The sequence below is a fragment of the Hibiscus syriacus genome, unplaced genomic scaffold (assembly GCF_006381635.1).
Source record: "Hibiscus syriacus cultivar Baekdansim isolate YM2019G1 unplaced genomic scaffold, ASM638163v2 tig00116937_pilon, whole genome shotgun sequence".
In the NCBI taxonomy this organism is placed as follows: Eukaryota; Viridiplantae; Streptophyta; class Magnoliopsida; order Malvales; family Malvaceae; genus Hibiscus; species Hibiscus syriacus.
In genome coordinates, this window is record NW_024063475.1 from 2,078,951 (window position 1) to 2,097,893 (window position 18,943).

The window sequence follows — 18,943 nt, forward strand, 5'->3', positions numbered from 1 at the left end:
CTTGACTCTAAGAGCTCATATATGATCATATAGTTGTATTTAGGAGCATATTATTACATGTGGTGGAAATATATTTTGCCATGGCATTTTATTTTGAAAAAAGATGTTACGTTACGGGGAAGGTATTTTGTTTGATGATGTACAAGATTTGGGAGAAAGGATAATCAAAGGGAATTGCCATGGCATGCTAGGAATGCTGAGCAGAATGAAAATGCCAACTCGGGTGGCATTTTGGAAGCGAAAAAAATGAAAAATATATTTTCAAGAGCCAGTTGTCCCTGTCTTCATGTGCCTTCAATTGCCAGACACCTAAGAGGGAACATCTGCCACCTGGGTCGGCTGATCCTGTCGGCACGTACTCCCAGCTACAAGCCTCCCATAATGGACTACGCCTAGCTTTTTAGGAGGGGACCACTGCCACATCTACCTCACCCCTTCACGTGAAGGAACCAGTTTAAGGTATCCTAGGAATTTTAACACAAATTCATAGGTTTATTCCCCACTATAAAAATGAGATTAAGCCACCAAATTAAAGTATTTTCTTTTACACGTTGTTGAGCTTAAAATTCAAAAAGAGAAAAGGTATATTCTTTTTCTCATCAATCGTCTTTTCCGTGGAATTTCTCCATTAACAAGCTAGAGGAAGTGGTGAGCTAAGCGTCTGAGAGGAGCTAGTGAGCTAGGGCACTTCGTGGTGGTCGATGGGAGCTTAGGCAGTGCACGTCGAAGGCTTTTCCTTTATCCATTTGTTGTTTGCTTTCATTTATCTTATTTAGGTTGTATGAAATGAATTAATTTCATCCTTGTTCCTTGGAATATTCGAACCCAACCATGAACTAGTTTTATTTGGTGTGAGTTTCTTATGGATACTTAAGTTTTATTTTAATGGATGATTATTTTTTGTATGTTGTTATTTGTTTTACTTATGATGTTTAATGCCTTAAGGTTGTAGGAGCTATGAGAGTAGACATTCCTTTGGAGAATGTTTAGTGTTCGAGAGAATGACTAAGTAGCATATCTTTAGTGTTCGAGAGAAACTAGGGAGGATCCACATAACAAGGGGTTCTAGATAGTAACTAGACCTAATCAACCTTAGACATAAGGCTAGGGTTTTAATCGACTAAAAAGAGTAGTGCTCGGTGAGAGGTTAGATGCTAGTACTGACACTGAGTGATATTACTGTGACATATTCTGTTGATATGAACCAATAGGATCCCTTGCACCTACTAATGACGAGAGGTATTGCCATGGCATCGTCAACCTGTCAAGCCCCTTGACTAGAGATAACACAGGGCACCTATGTAAATTGTCTGGCAAGTAAGGCATAGAAGTAAGACCATCATGAGAAAATAGGCTTAAGTTTCCTAACTGACTCCTATCATTCGTTCCTATAGCTTGTTGAGTGAGGATTATAAAGTCAGTTTAATTAAATCCAGTGTTTACATTTCATTTTGCCTTTGTATTTTCAATATTCCACTACACTCAATTTATTTTTGACAAGACATTTTCATCCATCTTGCCATGACATCTCTATTTTTTGCCACATTACATAACACCATCATTTCAGTCCCACCAACATCCATTTTATTTTGCCACAACATTCTCATTTGTACATACCATTACTAACTATACTTAGGTGAAGTAGTTAATTGCTATGATTGAACTTATAAATTTCCTCCAATCCCTGTGAAGACTATACTTACTCATCACTATATTACTTGTTCGATTGTGTATACTTGCACATATTTTGCGACCATATTTTATAGTAAGAATTCGCGGACAGTTATAAAGGAAACTCAAAAGCTCTGGCTTTATAAATAGATTGTATTTAAACTATGACATTACACAGATACTAGGCAGATCGATGTTTGCTCCACTGTAATTTTTAAGTCGAAGACTTTGTGATGAGATGAACCCTTCAGCTAGCCCAATAAAGGCAATTACAATAAAGTTCAGAAAATTGGCAAATTAAATCATATTTATCTAATAACGAGTTTTAGTAAAATGGACTAAGGGAGTCAATGAACACCTGTTATAGTCAGCCTCACACAAGCACTCAGGAATTTTATATTTAGACTGATGTCTCTACACTACCTATTCTAAAGAAGTCTATGAAGCTTGAACAAATGGATGACTTTAGAGAACCGAAATAGAATTATGCTAGAAAGTCTAATAATTGAATAGACTAGTTGTGTCATTTTATCTGCATTCAGTTAAAATAACAAGTTAAGAAAGAGGGGCATGTTATAATGTTCACAAGGATCGAGAAAGAAATGACATCTTCGATGACTAAAACCTTGGGAAAGAGGAAGCCAACCTGAAGCCAACCTATCAATTTTGACACTTGTCAAAGAGCTATAACTTTGAAAAAATAAAAAGGATGTGTATTCTTTTTGATATTTTGTGAACTCATGTTCATGATTTGCTTCAATTATAAGCCTGAATTAAAGAGTAATAATTTAAAAAATTTTTTCATTCTTTGAATTCTAAAATAAAAAGGAGAAAAAAAATTTAAACGGACAGTCTCAAATGCGAAAGGTCTTTGAAGCAGGTGATGCCCATTCTGCCTCCATTGGAGAAAAAAAATAGGTGATGCCAAAATAATGAAGTGTTCCCCAATCTCGAAAGCAAATAGTCCTGAGAGACCAGAAGGAATGAATGATAAAACTTCTAGCACTTCCTTGTAACGTTAATGATGATCCTTTAAGAAGCATATGATTGCCTATATGAAAGGGCCACATATCCCCGCGCATAGCAAAAATGTAAGGGTACAACCAGTCAAGGATGAATTTTGTCCCCCAAATATTGAGGAGCCATGAAAATACCCACCTTGGGGCATGACCAAAAACCTAGCTCATGTTGAGATAACGAAATTCAGACCGAGAAGACATTGAGAATGAGTCTCAAGACTTGGAGTGTTAGGGGCGGACCATGAATTTGAGCAGTGCTTACCTTGAAAAGTAAACCAGTCGAACATCAGTTTACTGTAGAGTTCTAAAAAACAACTCTGAGAGCGTATTTGAGCCAAGGACAAAAGGGGCATCAAGATCATATTAAAGACCGCAACAAGAATTCAAGAGAGAAAATATTTCCTCCGAAATGAAAACAGAAAACAAAGACCACAACAGGATCAAGTTGATCCTCAAAATATTGTAAACCTGAGCTGACGAGTTGCTACATCGATATTGAGACAGGTTTTATGCAAAAATCACCAGTGAAAAAGAATGAGGTCTCCACTATGATGCGAGAGAGAATGATCAACATTTATGCATACAAGAAAGTCATGCATTACATTTAGAGATATTTAAGTGCATTCATCTTGTCATACATGTATACATATTTCTTACAGATTTTTCAAGAAAATAAAAGAAAAATCATAATTCAAACCTCAAATGGAGAGAGTTGCATTAAGAGTGGCAGAAACTCAAGAATTGAGGAACCCAATGCACATGACAATCATCATTTGGGGCATGTTACCCAGCTAACGTGTTTTTTAAAAACTAAGTTGATTTTCATAGGTTTCTTGACAAGGTTTTTAAATGAGTTTTCAAAGAAACTAAGTCTGCTTTTCATAGGTTTCTAGACATGATTGATTTTTTTTAAAAAAACTAAGCTTGATTTCCAAAGTTTCTTACTTGGTAAGTCCTTCGGGCCATCAGTAAGTCTTTCGAGCATGATGCTTAAATCCTTTGGGTCATCTATAAGCCTTTCGAGCAAGATGATAAGTCCTTCAGGCCATCCATAAGTCCTTTGGGCATGATGTTTTGCATGATTTTTCGAAAAAATGAGAAAACAATTTCCAAAGTTTATCATTAAAGTCTCTCCTGAAAAATGAAATTTTTGAGAAAGTAACCAATTCAGATTTCCATGATTTGGTGGCGCAAGACAAGATCCCTCAAGAGAAATCACTTTCCAAAGATTATCCTCCCAAGACTTTCAGGTATGATGTTTTCGTATTCTCAAACACATACTAACAAGGGTTAATGTTTAATTTTCATATTTGATATTATTGAATACAAGAAAAACAAATCAAACTCGATTCAATCTTCCCTGAGGAACAGTGGAATGAATCAACAATTTCATATATGATTTTCCCTCAAGAAAAAGTGGAACATATCCATCTCTTTCAAGATTTGATATTCACTGAGTAACAGTGGAACAAGTCTACCTCGATTCAATCTTCCCTGAAGAACAATAGAATGAATCAACGTTCCAGATCTGATTTTCCCTCAAGAAGAAGAGGAACATATCCCTCTCTTTCAAGATTTGATGTTCCCTGAGTAACAGTAGAACAAGTCTGCCTCGATTCAATCTTCCCTGAAGAACAGTGGAATGAATAAACGTCCTCAGATATGATTTTCCCTCAATAAGAAGCGGAACAAATTCCTCTATTTCAAGATTTGATATTCCATGAGTAATAGTGGAACAAGTTTACCTTGATTCAATCTTCCTTAAAGAACAATGGAATGAATCAACGTCCCCAGATCTAATTTTCCCTCAAGAAGAAGTGAAACAGATCCCTCTCTTTCAAGATTTGATATTCCCTAAGTAACAGTGGAATAAGTCTGCCTCGATTCAATCTTCCCTGAATAACAGTGAAAGAATCAATGTCCCCATATCTAATTATCCCTCAAGAAAAAGCGAAATAGATCCCTCTCTTTCAAGATTTGATATTCCCTGAGTAATAGTGGAATAAGTATGCCTCGATTCAATCTTCCCTGAAGAACAATGGAATGAATCAACGTCCCCAGATCTGATTTTCCCTCAAGAAGAAGCAGAACATATCCCTCTCTTTCAAGATTTGATATTCTCTAAGTAACAGTGTAATAGTTTGCGTCGATTCAATCTTTTCTGAAGAACAGTGGAATGAATCAACGTCCCTAGATCTGATTTTCCCACAAGAAAAAGCTGAACATGTCCCTCGTATTCAAGATTTGATCTTCCATGAGTAAAAATAGAACATGTTTACCTCGATTCAATCTTCCCTAAAGAACAATGGAATGGGTTAACATTTCTCGATCTGGTCTACCCTGAGAAAATATGGAGCAGATCCCTCATCAGATTTCAGAGCACAGAGTCAACTGGACGAAAAACTTGTATTCGTCTTTTCCCTATTATTGTTGACACAATATTAGGCAAAGAGGGGCAGTTATCGACACCCATTTTAGTCTTGGTTTTAATATAATCATCATCATCATCATATTGTTATTATTTTCAGGCTTTACAAACCCAAATTGGGCCTCAATTACAAAGCAAACCCAGAGCCCAACAACTACCCGAACCCGGAGCCTAATTACAAGCAACCCAACAGGGTTGGCCAGTACCCAAATTTTTTTAGGGTTTCTAAACCCTAACCCACTCTTCCATCACCACATCAGTTTCCCAGTCCCATGCCACATTCGTCTGCACCAATTCCCTGCCACCCATCTGCCCCAGTCCCACGCCACCTTTACTACCACCAACAAGTAGATAACAAAAAAAACAAGGATCAAATCAGTGATGATGATTTTTTACTTGAATATATGTAATGATGAAAGAACAAAAGGAACAATGCACTAAAAAACAGGAGGAGACCCTCCCCCCATTTTCGAACAGATAATAAAGAAGAGGAACATTTTAGAGAAAAAATTTTGTTCGGTTCTTTCCTTTTTTTCATTCGAAGCACATTATGTTTTTAAGTAATACCAAAGCAAAGTAAAAAAAAGTAGAGAGGAGGAAAATACCCTTCGGCCGCATGTTGTCGGCGTTAAGAGGTTGTCTTGCAGATCCAAACGATGAGGAGGAGTGCTGAGGGAGGAGAGTAACATACTTCGGAATCGGCCTGATCCAACGACGAACGAAGGTGATCAGAGCCTGGGAAAGCTGAAGGGTGTCGGCTCTATTTAACACCATTGGGGGTAATTTTTTGCAAACCAACCCAGATCCGAGATGAGAAGATCATGGCGAGTCTCCTGGTGAAATTTGATGGCTAACGACCACATGTTGTACATGAACGACGAGGCGACCGATTTTTGAGAGAGAAACTAAAAAGGAAAAAAATGAAAGAATTTAAAAAAAGAAAAAAGATGATATTTATATAAAACTTTAGAGGGAAATTTCACTTAGGTCTCCCTAAGTTATGCGTGTTTTTACAAAATGGTCACCTGTAGGAACCAATTTTATAATTTACATGTTTCTTATGCTTATTATATATTTTTTTAATTTTTGTTTAGTCCCCCTAACTTTAGCGTGTTTTTTATGTTAGTCACCGATAGAGACCAGTTTTATAATTTACCCACCTTTATGCATGTTATATATTTTTAGGGTTATTTGTTGTTGAGTCCCTATATGGTTAGCTTGTTTTTACATTTTGGTCATATGTAGTGACTTTTTAATTTTTTAAAATACTTATGGACTGATTTAGTAATTTCCCCTTTTTATTCGAATGTATATTTTAGGCTACGAAAAATAGAATATTTAGGAAATATCCCCTGTAGTTTCTTCATGTTTGTATTTCAAACCCGAATCTATTTTTTATTTATTTTAATTTGTACATGCAATTTTAATTTATTTTAAGTTAGCCCTACGTTTTATTTTTTTATATTTTGTAATTTTAGCTCCCGATATTAAGCATGCTCATTTTAGTCACTTTTATACTTTTATTTTATTTTAATTTTGACATGATAGTGTTATTGTTTAGGTTTTAGTCCTATTTTTATTTTATTTTAATTTTTGCATGTTGCTTGCATGTTAGTTCATTTTAGTCCTTGATTAATTTTGCATGATACCCTCATAAGCATCACTTGACTCAAATCGAAATAAATTGACTAAGGGTAATATTCGTTCATTTTAATATTTTCGTAAAGTGTCTTAACATATAAGAAAGTTACTTTCGTTAATTTTAAAACGAAAGTATATCTCATTTGGTGACACGAATTAAATCAAATTCATTTTAAATTTTGGGGATTGAGGAAAAGGTCATGTTCTTTTAATTTAATTCATCAAGAAAATACCGTTAGATCGAATCTAAGGTCTTGTCTCGATGTATTTAAATAATTGAACATCCTTATTCTCATTAATTATTGGTAAAATAAGTAATTAATTACTTGCTTGATATGCTTTTAGTTTGCTTTATTTTTTAATGTGTTTTTCAATGGGTTTTCAAAATAATAACATTCAAATCAGTATTGAGAATATTAATATATTTTCATTTTGGTTGGAGTAATAAATGATTGCTTTAAGGCATGAGAGGTTAATTTATTCTCGATTGGAAATAATTCAATATTATCATTCTCCCTCGAATTAATATTGATTTTTTAGGATCTCTTCATTTCGATTGAAGCGATAAATGACTGCAAGGCATGAGAGGTCATTTATTCTCAATTGGAAATAATTTGATTTTGTTGTTTCCTATCGAATAATATTGATTTTTTAAGACATAATAGTGATATCTCTTCATTTTAATTGGAGAAATAAATGATTGCTTTAAGGTATGAGAGGTCATTCATTCTTGATTGGAAATCATTAGATATTACTGTTTCCACTCGAATCAATATTGAATTTTAAGACGAAATAGTAATATCTCTTCATTTCGACTGGAGTAATAAATGATTGTTTAAGGCATGAGGTTTATTCCGGTTGGAAATAATTAATGAGATCGATTCTTCTCGATAGGAAATAATTAAATATTATCATATTTCATCCAAAAATTCAAAGAATATTTTTGTAGGGGATCTTAAATTAAATTAGACTCAAACTCGTAAATTTCATTGCAAAGACAACTAATTAATCGACTAGGTATCGATTTAAGGCGTTGGGAGTGCTAATCTTTCCCCATAAGTAATCGACTCCCGAACTCGAATTTTGGTAACGCAGACTGCAAGTTTGTTGTTTTAACTAAAATTAACATTTTATTAAAATGGAAAATATTGTTTTGGGTGCCAAATCACTCCCTAATCAAAGATTGGTGGCGACTCCTCGAACCACATTTTATCATTAATCAAACATCAAAAAATTATTTCGAAACGAGACCCCTTTTTTCCCCTTCAAAATAATTGTTTCGGCAAAATCATTAACTCAATTAAAAATGATTAAATAACATATTTAGTCACTCAACTATTCATGCAGTTCTATTTTGATCATCCAACTATTTGCTTTTCAAAATTATCACTAAACTTAAGTTTTTGTTCCATTTTAGCCACCCAATTTGGTTCAATTTATTTTTTAAATTTGTAGTATATAAGAATTCGTTTATATCACATATTTTTTGTACTTGATACATAAATTTAATTTATAATAATAAATAACAGGGTAAACTACAAGATTGATCACTTTTGTTTAAGTTTTGTATATTTTTTTCACTTAATTAAAAAAATAATATTTGATCACTTTCGTTTTTATCTAATTAAGATGTGGTTACTGAGAGTTAATTTTCGTTAAACTTTTAACGGATTGTCAACTTGACACAATAAATATATAAAACTAAAAAATGTAAACACTAATATTTGAATACGTTTTCGTTTTTTCCACTTAAGTTTGAAAAGTAACAACTGGTGTTGTTGAAATGCAGTTGAGGTGAATTATATTTATTCTCTCCCATACTTGTGCAAATTCATTGATGCGAGAATTAGGCTAAGCCTAATAAATGAACCCCATGTTTTCGCCTTCTCGGAATCTGATTGAGTTCAGATTTTTATTAAGCTGGTCTTTTTGTTGCATATATTTGTATGTATCAATGAAAATCCTTCGGCGGCTTCCTTTTGTGTTGGTGGGTTCCGCATTGGTTTTAATTATTTTTGGATATATATTGAAAAATGATCTCAATTAAGTTATTATTTTTGAAATTTTAATGAGGAAAACAAAAATTTACTCAAATATTAGTGATCGTTTGTGTAGTTTATTCTAGGGCTGAACAACGAAACCAAGAAAATCGAAAAATCCATCCGAACTGAGTTATATGATTTAGTTCGGGTTTTTTATTTTGAGGTTTGTTTTAAAAATATAATTATACAATTCTATTCGGTTTTCATTTTTTAATATGAAAATTGTTTGTTCCAAATCAAATGGTATTAGAAAAATAAAAGAAAATAATTATTCAAAACAAATTTATTTTAAATTTATTATAAGACAAACTTAAATAAATAAAATCTTAAAAATAATAATATTTTTTATGAATTTAAATTGTATATTTGCACTCTATTTAAGCTTTAACTTTACTTTTTTTTGGATGTTGAGTTTGAAAAATAGTGAACATTCAAAAACCTCAAAGTCGAATAGAAAATCACAAGTTTTATGCAATTTGGTTTCGGTTTTGATTTTAAAAGCCCACAAAATGTGATTCGGTTCATATTTTATTGAAAACCCGAAAATCACAGGTTTTATGCAATTCATTTTTAACTTTATATATTCATTATGCCACATCAACAATCTGTTGTACGTCTAACGACAATTAACCCTTAGTGACTACATATTAATTAAATAAAAAATGAAAAATGACCAAATATTATATTTTTTGAATTCACTAAAAAAATGTATAAAATTTAAACGAAAATGATCAATCATGTAGTTTATCTGAATAGCATTGTAACATAAATAATAAATAACATATACATCATCTATTTTTTTCCCTTCGAATCCATCAACTAACCACACGATAAATTCACTGGAAGTAGTTAACACCAAGTACTTGCCATTGTGCCATTCATCTGATTTTTTTTAAATGAAAAGAAAACAAACTATTAAGTGGCGAACAATGCCATTAACTCAAACAACTCGAGCATCATAATAAAAAGCATGAGTTATTTCCTGGGACGGATCATGAATGAAGCAGATGCCAAAAGAACGTTTCCAAGCCAATTTCGCCATAACGTCAGTTACCCGATTGCATTTTCTAGGGACGAGAACCAATTGGACCGTCCAATCTCGTTTGATGAGATCAACTATATGTGGCACCATTGGAGCATATCCACCTTCATCTGATTTCTGTTTAATATACTTGCACATCATCTTTTTTTTTTTCCCTTTGAGCAGTTATTATTTTTCTTTTGCTGCACTTATGGGTGATATATTTTATGTCATCTCCTGCAGCAATCAACCAAAGATAAATTGTCTTTCAAGGAATTTGATTATGCTCCTTAGCCATGGAGGTGCCCTAGATGATTGTTTTATGGACATATTGACGAATGCATACATTTTACTGTTGCAGTATAATTGGTCTGCACTTCAGTGATAGTCTTGTCTCATTGATGATCCTTTCCTTATCTGCTACCATTCACTGTTAGAACAAACTTTTGATTCAATCTTCATTACTATCACTTGCGGTTGCTATTAATCAAGGACAGACACAAGATTTTATGTATAAAATTATAAAATTTCAAATACAAAAACAAATTTTATTTGCTACCATTCACTGTGCCCGACCCTAGATTCATCCATGCTCTTAACTGTGGAGGAATAGATGAACTTTGTGTGACAAAAACGATTTTATCTGGAATTTCCCTTGCATGAAAGCTACCGAGTCCTACTATTTAATGGGCATGGTTGATCCATCTCAAATCAAATAGAACTTTCTTTTCCATGCACTTATGATTGAATATTATACTTCTTCCTTGATGAATATGTTATTTATTATTTATGTTATAATATTATTTATTATTATAAATTAAGTAAAAGAGTATATGATATAAATGAATTTTTATATATTACAAATATAAGGAATAAATCGAATGTTAACAATTTTTAAAGCCGGTGGTTTGAAGCTCTCGATTGATATCTTCTTTCTCCTCTATGTTGTGAGTTCAATATCAATTATGAACAAAATCATCTTCCCCTCCCGTAGGTAGGAATTGTTAAAAAAGAAGAAGAATAATAAATTGAATCGAATTAGGTGACCAAAATGGAACAAGAACTTAAGTTTAGTGATAATTTTGAGAAAAAATAGTTGAGTGACTACAACTAAACCGCATTAATAGTTGAGTGACTAAATATATAATTTATCCATGTTTTTTTAACGGAATTAACGATTTGGGACAAATGAGATAACGACTTAAACTTTAGATGGCAAAACGTCCCAAAATATACTATAAGAGTGAATTCAGTACAAATTATATAATTTAGGGGGCAATGGTGCATTTAAGCCTTTTAAAAATGATGCTTAAAAATTTAAATATTTGGAGGGAAATTAGATACTATAAAGGCAAAAATGCATATGAGGCCATTGTACTTTTAAAAAAAAATATTGCCCTCAAATTATTTTTTTCATCTAATGTAGCCCTGCAACTCAAAAAACAAACCCAATGTGACCCTTTATCTAAAGTTTTTGTCGTTGACCATTACGGTGTTGACTTGTTGGTTCATGATGCTGACATGACGATCCATGGTGGCGGTTGACGTGGCATATTGGGATTTTGGTCTTTTTCGAGGGTCAAATTGTTTTTTAAGTTCAGGGAATTATTTAATTTTTTAAAATTTAATTATTTTAAATATATAAATATTAAAAAAATAAAAATATTAAATATTAAAAAGAAAAATAATTTACTAAAAATTAAATATATATTAAAAATACTATTAAAAATTAAAAAAATTAAATATATATCATAGTTATAAAATGATAAAATATAAATTATTAAAAAATCAAAAACATTAAAAAACATATATTATACATAATATATACATCTAACTGGATTATTCGTAGTATGATTAAATGTGTGTATTGATATGAAAAACTTATTATTTTTCCTAATTATATTTAAATACAAAATTTGTAAGTTTCGACTAATATAGTAAAAATACTTTATATAAATATTGATGATATAACTATATGTTACATGTATATATTATGTATAATATATTTTTTAAAAATATTTTTATTTTTAATAATTTATAAATTATCATCTTATAATTTATGATATATATATCATTGCTTTTAATTTTTAATAGTATTTTTAGTATTTTAAATATATATTTAACTTTTTAATAATTTAATATTTTTACTACTTTTATATTTTTAAAATTTTAGTCGAGGGTCATATTAATATTTTTTTCCAAAAGTACAAGAACCTCAAATGTCTTTTTACTTACCATAAAATTAGAGTTGTAAATAACTCAAGTTCAGCTCAAGTATTGTTAATCTCAACTCACCTTGAAAATTTTGAAGTTGAGCTCTACTCGAAAATTTTTTTGAGTTTAAAATTGTCAAGCTCGACTCAATCTCGAAACTAAAAATTGAAGCTAAAAAAATTTAAGCTTGAAACATTCTTAAACTTAATTTAATTGAAGCTCATACTCAAATTTAAACTTGAATCTTAAGTACATACAAACCTTAAATTGTAATCTTTGAAAAGATAACAACATATAAATGTTAATGTTATTAATAATTTAATTTAAATTTTAATATGTTATTTTTTTCAAGTTGTTCACGATCTTTTCGAGTTGGATATTAAATAATTTGCTTCGACTCGTTAAAATTCAAGCCGAGTTCATTAGAATTAAACATTAATCAAACATTAACCGAATCGAACTCGAATAACTTATAATTTATATTGTCTCTTATATAATCTTATATTAAACTATGGTTGAAAGTTAAAAATAATTTGGACATTACTTATTCGTTATTTATATATGACGTCTTTAATTTAACAACGAGAAAATAACTAACCTTGCAGTTTACATTCGGTTTCATCGTTCAAGAAGAAAGATAACTTTTCTTGAATTATACAAGGCTAATTAAGCCTATAAATAAAGACTCCGTTTTCACTTCCTCTGTAAAACCCTAAGTAATCATTCGATCTGTTCATTTCCGCCCGCTCTTTCCCTCTCAAATAAAATCCTAACTTCTCGTCGTTTCATTCCTCCGATCATTTCTTATCCCCAAACCCCAAATTCAAGAAATTTTCGTGCCGTGTGAGTGGCGGGTTCGCCTGGAATCCGCTTGATAAGATTACAAGTCATTTCGATGTAATTTCTTGTTCTGCTGCCTGCTACTGTTAGTGTAGGATTGAATTTGATCGGTTTACAAAGCGGTGACCGTTGCTAACTGTGACCGGCAAAGAAAGTCCAAGAAGTTGAAGAATGGCCAGGGCCGCGGGTGTGGCACGGATGCACTTCCCTTCTGATATACCAATTGTTGGTTGCGAGATCAAGCCTTACGTGCTCTTTCGCCGACCCAACAATACCGTTACCACCGATGATGTGACCCAGGCCGCTCCTCTTGATGGTTACTTCTTGAGGTACAAGTGGTAAGTCTTTTAAATCCTTCGAAGTGTCATCTTTAGTTGTTTCTTGATTGGTGCCGGGGGTATGCCAATGCGTAAGCTAATTTGATTCAGTTTTTTAAGTAAATGAATGAAGTTCTTTATGGCTAATTAACAATTTAAGTCTTTCTTTCTTTTTTCTTTATTATATATTTTTGGTTTTATGTATCTTGGTTACTTGTTATGTTGGTCAATTGGATGTTGAGCTACTTTCTTGGATGTGTGAACTGATTTTTGTAGGCGGCAAGTAATTGCATTGAGAAAATTCTCATATTTTAATGTTTTATTCTTCAGTGGTCACTAGTTCCATAAGGGATGTATGGAATTGAGGTTTACAAGTGAAGCCTTTCCACCTGTGCATTTGGAGATTGTGTGATTTTTTGTTACTCTGTGTGCTGGATTATTGGTACGTTTAGTGACGTGGATTTTGTAATTTCTGAAGGCCTAAGTAGTTTTTTTCTTCCGGTCAAGGCGTTTGAGTTTCATGCTATTTTGTTTGGTTTTACTTGGATTGGGTTTTTGCTGATTTTTAACCGCTAAAGTTGTTGCAATTGAACTTGTCTTCATATGCTGCCTTTTCTTAAATGGACTAATATGCCATAGCTAAAATCTTCCATCAATAACAATAATTTCTTTAGTTGTTTTCATTCTTGTGGCTACCTGGCACCACTATGTCTGTGGAAGCTTGTAAGAACGTGTCAACTTAATATTTTGATCATAAGAAAATGCCATGCAGACAAAATATCAGGTGCACAACAATCATTAGGTCTGTCCTTGTATCAAGCTTTTGCTAGTTGAAGTAACTTGGGATGGAAAATTGAATGTTATAATGGTTACCTTATGTTTCATCACAAAAGATCCTAGAACTTTATACTTTTGTTTCGAAATCAGTTACATGTAGTGGTAATATAATAAAGATGATAAGTAAAATGCGAAGTTGAGGTTATTGATTGTTCTGTCCTTGTATAGCATTTAGGTGAAATTCAGGGTTTCAAATCATGGTCCGAAAACGTGATTTCGTCCGCGAAATAGCAGTTTCGCTGCCGTCCGAGTTACCCGCTACACCCGCAATAGCGCCCGCGACGGCCACAATCACGGTAAATCCGAAATGACCGAAAACGCGACCGCGAACTTGATTTGAAACCCTGGTGAAATTTATACTTTGGTTTTGACATCAATTACATGTATTAATAATGATGATAAAGATGATTTGTAATACAAAGTTGAGTTTATTGATTATTCACTCCTTGTATGTTATTTTGTTCAACCCTATACTTTGGTTTTGACATAGTTGCATGTAGCAATATGATAAATTTAAATTTATTAATTATTCAGTCCTTGGATGATATTTAGATCTCTTCTTATTTTAAGACAAACTTTAACCGCTATAGAATGCTATCTGTATTATTGATTGACGCATGTAGACATGCTTTGGGTGCATTGTAGTTTCACTAAACTTTGAGATGGTAATTGCTGGATTCTTATTTTGGAAAATGTGTTATTTTGACTGTATCTTGTGCACCTGTTGCAAGCGTTCACTATTGTGATAAGCTGATTGGATCAAAATTCTGTATATGCTACCTGTTTTATTTATGGTGTTCCTTGTGTCTGTTTTGCAGGTTTCGGGTAAAAATTGATAAGAAAGCTGCTGTGTGTAGTGTACATCCCTCTGAGCTAGCCACGTTGCAGTGCATAGCTTGTGTTAAGGCTAAAATACCTGTTGCTAAAAGTTACCATTGCTCTTCAAAATGCTTCTTAGATGCATGGAAGCATCACCGTGTTCTGCATGACCGTGCTGCAAGTGCTGTAAATGAGGAGGTAGTGACATCTAGCTGTTCCAATAGCTCAGGATCTGGCAGCTCAACTGGTTCTGCGTCAAGCACTAGATTGGGAAATGTTTCAAAACCTCATCCAGCTGCAGTTACGCAAAGGGATGATGGTGAAATCTGGATTGAAGTTGGATGCTCTAAAACATATACACCAAAAGCCAACGATATTGGCCATGTTCTCAAGTTCGACTGCATTGTTGTTAATGCTGAAACGAAACTTCATGTTGGAGATCCCTATACTCTTTTGACATCTCGTGTTATTCCAGCACCTTCCCCTAGTCCTCGGCGCTTGATCCCAGTAAGAAGAGATGATATGTCGGGAAATCTACATTCAGATGGTCGTATTTCATCCTCTGGAAGTTTTACTGTTCTCTCATATAACATCTTGTCTGACTCATATGCCAGCAGTGAGTTATACAGTTATTGCCCTTCATGGGCTCTTTCTTGGCAATATCGCAAGCAGAATTTGTTGCGGGAAATCGTTAGTTATCGTGCAGACATTGTCTGTCTTCAGGAGGTAATACTCAGTTAATGTTAGTGCATGACAAATAATTGCTGTTATGTTCAATTATTACCGTTATATTTCTGCTTGGAGATGCTCATCTGCACTTCCATCAGTCTTACAACTTTTCATTTGGGTTTATGCTCAGTTGCATCTCCTTTTAGATGATATATATATATATATATATATAGTTAGTAATGCTAAAAGAAAATTATTTTACCCTTTACTTTTTATAGGAATGAAGGTTGGTTGTTTTAAAGAACTAAGAAGAGATCTTAGTTAAACATGAAGAAACCTTTTTGAATGCCAGATTTCTGTTGGTAGACTCATCTAATATTACTGCCTTTGGTCCTCTAGGTGATTTGTGTTAATATCAACTGTTCTCATCTTTGCAGGTGCAAAACAACCATTTTGAGGAAGTTTTTGCTCCTGAGCTGGACAAACATGGATATCAAGCTTTATACAAGAGAAAGACAAATGAGGTTTGCCTAAGAATTACGCGATTCTCATTTCACTGGTTTATAATATTGCTCTTTTGTGTGTAATTTATGTGTTAATAGCGTCAGGTTTACAGTGGAAATATACATACAATTGATGGCTGTGCAATATTTTTCCGTAGAGATAGATTTTCACATGTCAAAAAATACGAGGTTTGGGAATATTTCTACCATGGTATGTGGATTTATACATTTTTTTGTTGTGCTGAAGTAAATATTGTTTTGTGCAGGTTGAACTTAATAAGGGTGCTCATTCGTTGGTTGAGATTGCTGTTGAAACTACTCAGAAGAAAGCTGTTTCAGATCGTTTGGTTAATGTAATAAATATTTGCATCTAATTTGATTCTAGTCCATTCTCTTATGGTAAATATTTCTTCTAATGCTAATGATACCATGGGAACTCAATTGTCTGCAGGATAATGTTGCACTAATTGTGGTTTTGGAAGCAAAGTTTAGTAATCAGGGAGCTGAAAATCCTGGGAAGCGGCAACTTCTTTGTGTGGTAAGGATTGCTAATTGTATTATTCTATGTTGTATATCCCTAGCATAACACTTATCACTGTGTCAGCTGTAATTAGCATAATTTTTTGTTTGGTGCATTATTTATGATAAAAAAATATGAATAATATTTTTATTTGTAATGGGCTATTTTACTTTACTTTTGTCCCATACAATCTGTAAAGAATTTGCAAAATGGTCTACCAAGGTTTGATTAAGTAGCTTATGTGTTTCATAAAATTGAAAGTGCTTGATCTGCTATCTAGCCTGTCAATTGGTCTGGTTAGTAGATTGGTTCATCTCGACCTATTTAGAGCCTTAACATTTCTATAGGACATGCCAGTTTGTCTTACGACAAATCATGTCATTTATCATTGAAAAGATGTCATGGTAAGCCTTTGTGTCAGTTATTTTTTGTTGTCAATGTTTTTGGCTTTGCAACAAAACAAGGTCTATGAGAGGAGCTTGCTTGTGAATAACAATCAGATTCTAGCAATTAGAAGTATAAGAGTCTGTTATACTTCCTCGTATTTTGTTACGACTCAACTCCCTATTTGAATTATTTTGGTTTGATTATTAGCTTGAGTTTTGATCCCCCCCTATCTAGTCCTTTATTATTATTTTTTTGAACCATGGCATCGAGGTGTTGAGCGTACGTTGGTCTATCCTTTAGAACTAATGAAAGTAACTTGATTAAATGATGATATTTTTGCCATTCTTTTATAATTTCTAGGTGCATTGTGTAACTTTTTCCTACTGTTCCTGGTTTTGGAATACAGGCAAACACACATTTAAATGTTCCACATGAGCACAAGGATGTTAAAATCTGGCAGGTTCTGATTTTTCTCTAACATGTACAATTACTCACATGCTTTTATAATTCAAAATTTGAACTCATTTTGGTCCTTTTAATCTTAAATCAGGTGCATACTCTCTTAAAGGGACTGGAGAAAATAGCTGCTAGTGGAGACATTGCAATGTTGGTATCGGGGGATTTTAATTCAGTTCCAGGAAGGTAAACATGTTATCCTTTACGTGGTGTTAGATTATTTAGTGCTTCCAGTCCATTTTATTGGCATTGATGTTTTGCACTGTTTAAGGCAATGTCAAATGTTCTGCAGTGCACCCCATTCACTTCTTGCTACTGGAAAGGTAGATCCAATGCATACAGATTTACTGGTAGATCCTCTTGGGATTTTGCAACCTCGCCGCAAGTTGACTCATCAGTTACCTCTGGTAAAACTATTGAATATAGATAAATTTCTTCGAGGGTTTGCTTATGTTTTTAGCCTTACCATCACCATTAAGGATGCTTCAATATTGGTTTCGAGAGAACAAAGGAACCAACCTTCTGTTGAAAACATACCATAGACCAAGCTTTTGACTCCAAAGTTTTTCAATCAGGTTAGTGCTTACTCGTCCTTTGTAAGAGGTGTTGGTCCTGGTCTGGAGCATCACAGGAGAAGAATGGACCTTTCAACCGGTGAACCTTTATTCACAAATTTCACAAGAGATTTTAGAGGCACCCTAGACTACATATTTTACACAGGTGTGTTTCTCTTTTCCAAAACAATTGATTGGTGTCCAAATTTCTAATTTTTCATGAATGCCTTGTGCTTAAATGCCAGATGTGAATTCTAAGTTATTGCAGTTGCTTATAACCACCCCTTTTGATTTGTGGTTTCAGCGGACTCGTTAACAGTCGAGTCATTATTGGAACTCTTGGATGATGGTAGGTCGAGGAAAGACACAGCACTTCCTTCTCCAGAGTGGTCCTCTGATCATATAGCCCTGTTAGCTGCATTTCGGTGCGTGCCTAGGCCGAGACGCTAGTGTCGTTAACTGTTGTGGTGGTTGGAAGATGGCCAAGAAATGGCGGAGAGGATACAGATGAAAAGTAGAAATGTAAGAATGGCACAGATCATGCTTCTACATAATTGTTTTTTCAAGGCATCTCATTGGGGGGATCCTTGCTGTGATCTGCTGCTTTGTAGTAATATGTTGTCACACATCTTTGTTTCATAGAGAAATCATTCTTTTTTGTCCAGAGGTTCAGTATAATTAGTCCTGGATCATGCAATTGCATGCTTTCCTTTACAAATCCAAAAAAAGATTGCATTTCTTTTACTTGTTCAGTATCCTTTTCTTATACACGAAAGCAATAAGTCTACAAGTATTTTATTAACATAATAATATTATATTATTTTGTATTAATTCTTGTGATTTGTATATTTAAACTCATGCTCTATTGTTTTCCTGAGATAACTCGGTGGTTATACATGATATATTAAGTATAGTTTAAACTATATATAATATAATGTAAATTTTAATCAAGAACTTGACTCAGTAGTTAAAGATCAAATGTGTAATTGAAACTATTCCAACAAC

General features: G+C 33.3%; 1 protein-coding gene across 1 annotated transcript; it reads left to right on the forward strand.

Annotated features, from left to right (window-relative positions):
- The first annotated feature begins 12,749 nt into the window (after window positions 1–12,749).
- Window positions 12,750–18,602, forward strand: LOC120188028 (carbon catabolite repressor protein 4 homolog 1-like). The gene is made up of 11 exons (XM_039191583.1): window positions 12,750–13,214; window positions 14,849–15,575; window positions 15,956–16,042; window positions 16,127–16,210; window positions 16,288–16,374; window positions 16,473–16,559; window positions 17,335–17,388; window positions 17,479–17,570; window positions 17,677–17,791; window positions 17,960–18,104; window positions 18,243–18,602. Exons 1-11 carry the CDS (start codon window positions 13,048–13,050, stop codon window positions 18,386–18,388), a joined length of 1,791 nt encoding a protein of 596 aa, XP_039047514.1. The 5' UTR covers window positions 12,750–13,047; the 3' UTR covers window positions 18,389–18,602.
- The last annotated feature ends 341 nt before the right edge of the window (window positions 18,603–18,943 follow it).

What these genes read in the sequence shown, in the direction of transcription:
- LOC120188028 (XM_039191583.1), top strand. Translation starts at nt 13,048, where the DNA reads ATGGCCAGGGCCGCGGGTGTGGCACGGATGCACTTCCCTTCTGATATA. An exon ending in AGGATGTTAAAATCTGGCAG is followed by an intron (nt 17,389 to 17,478) that starts GTTCTGATTTTT and finishes ATCTTAAATCAG; the next exon opens with GTGCATACTCTCTTAAAGGG. An exon ending in AGACTACATATTTTACACAG is followed by an intron (nt 18,105 to 18,242) that starts GTGTGTTTCTCT and finishes TTGTGGTTTCAG; the next exon opens with CGGACTCGTTAACAGTCGAG.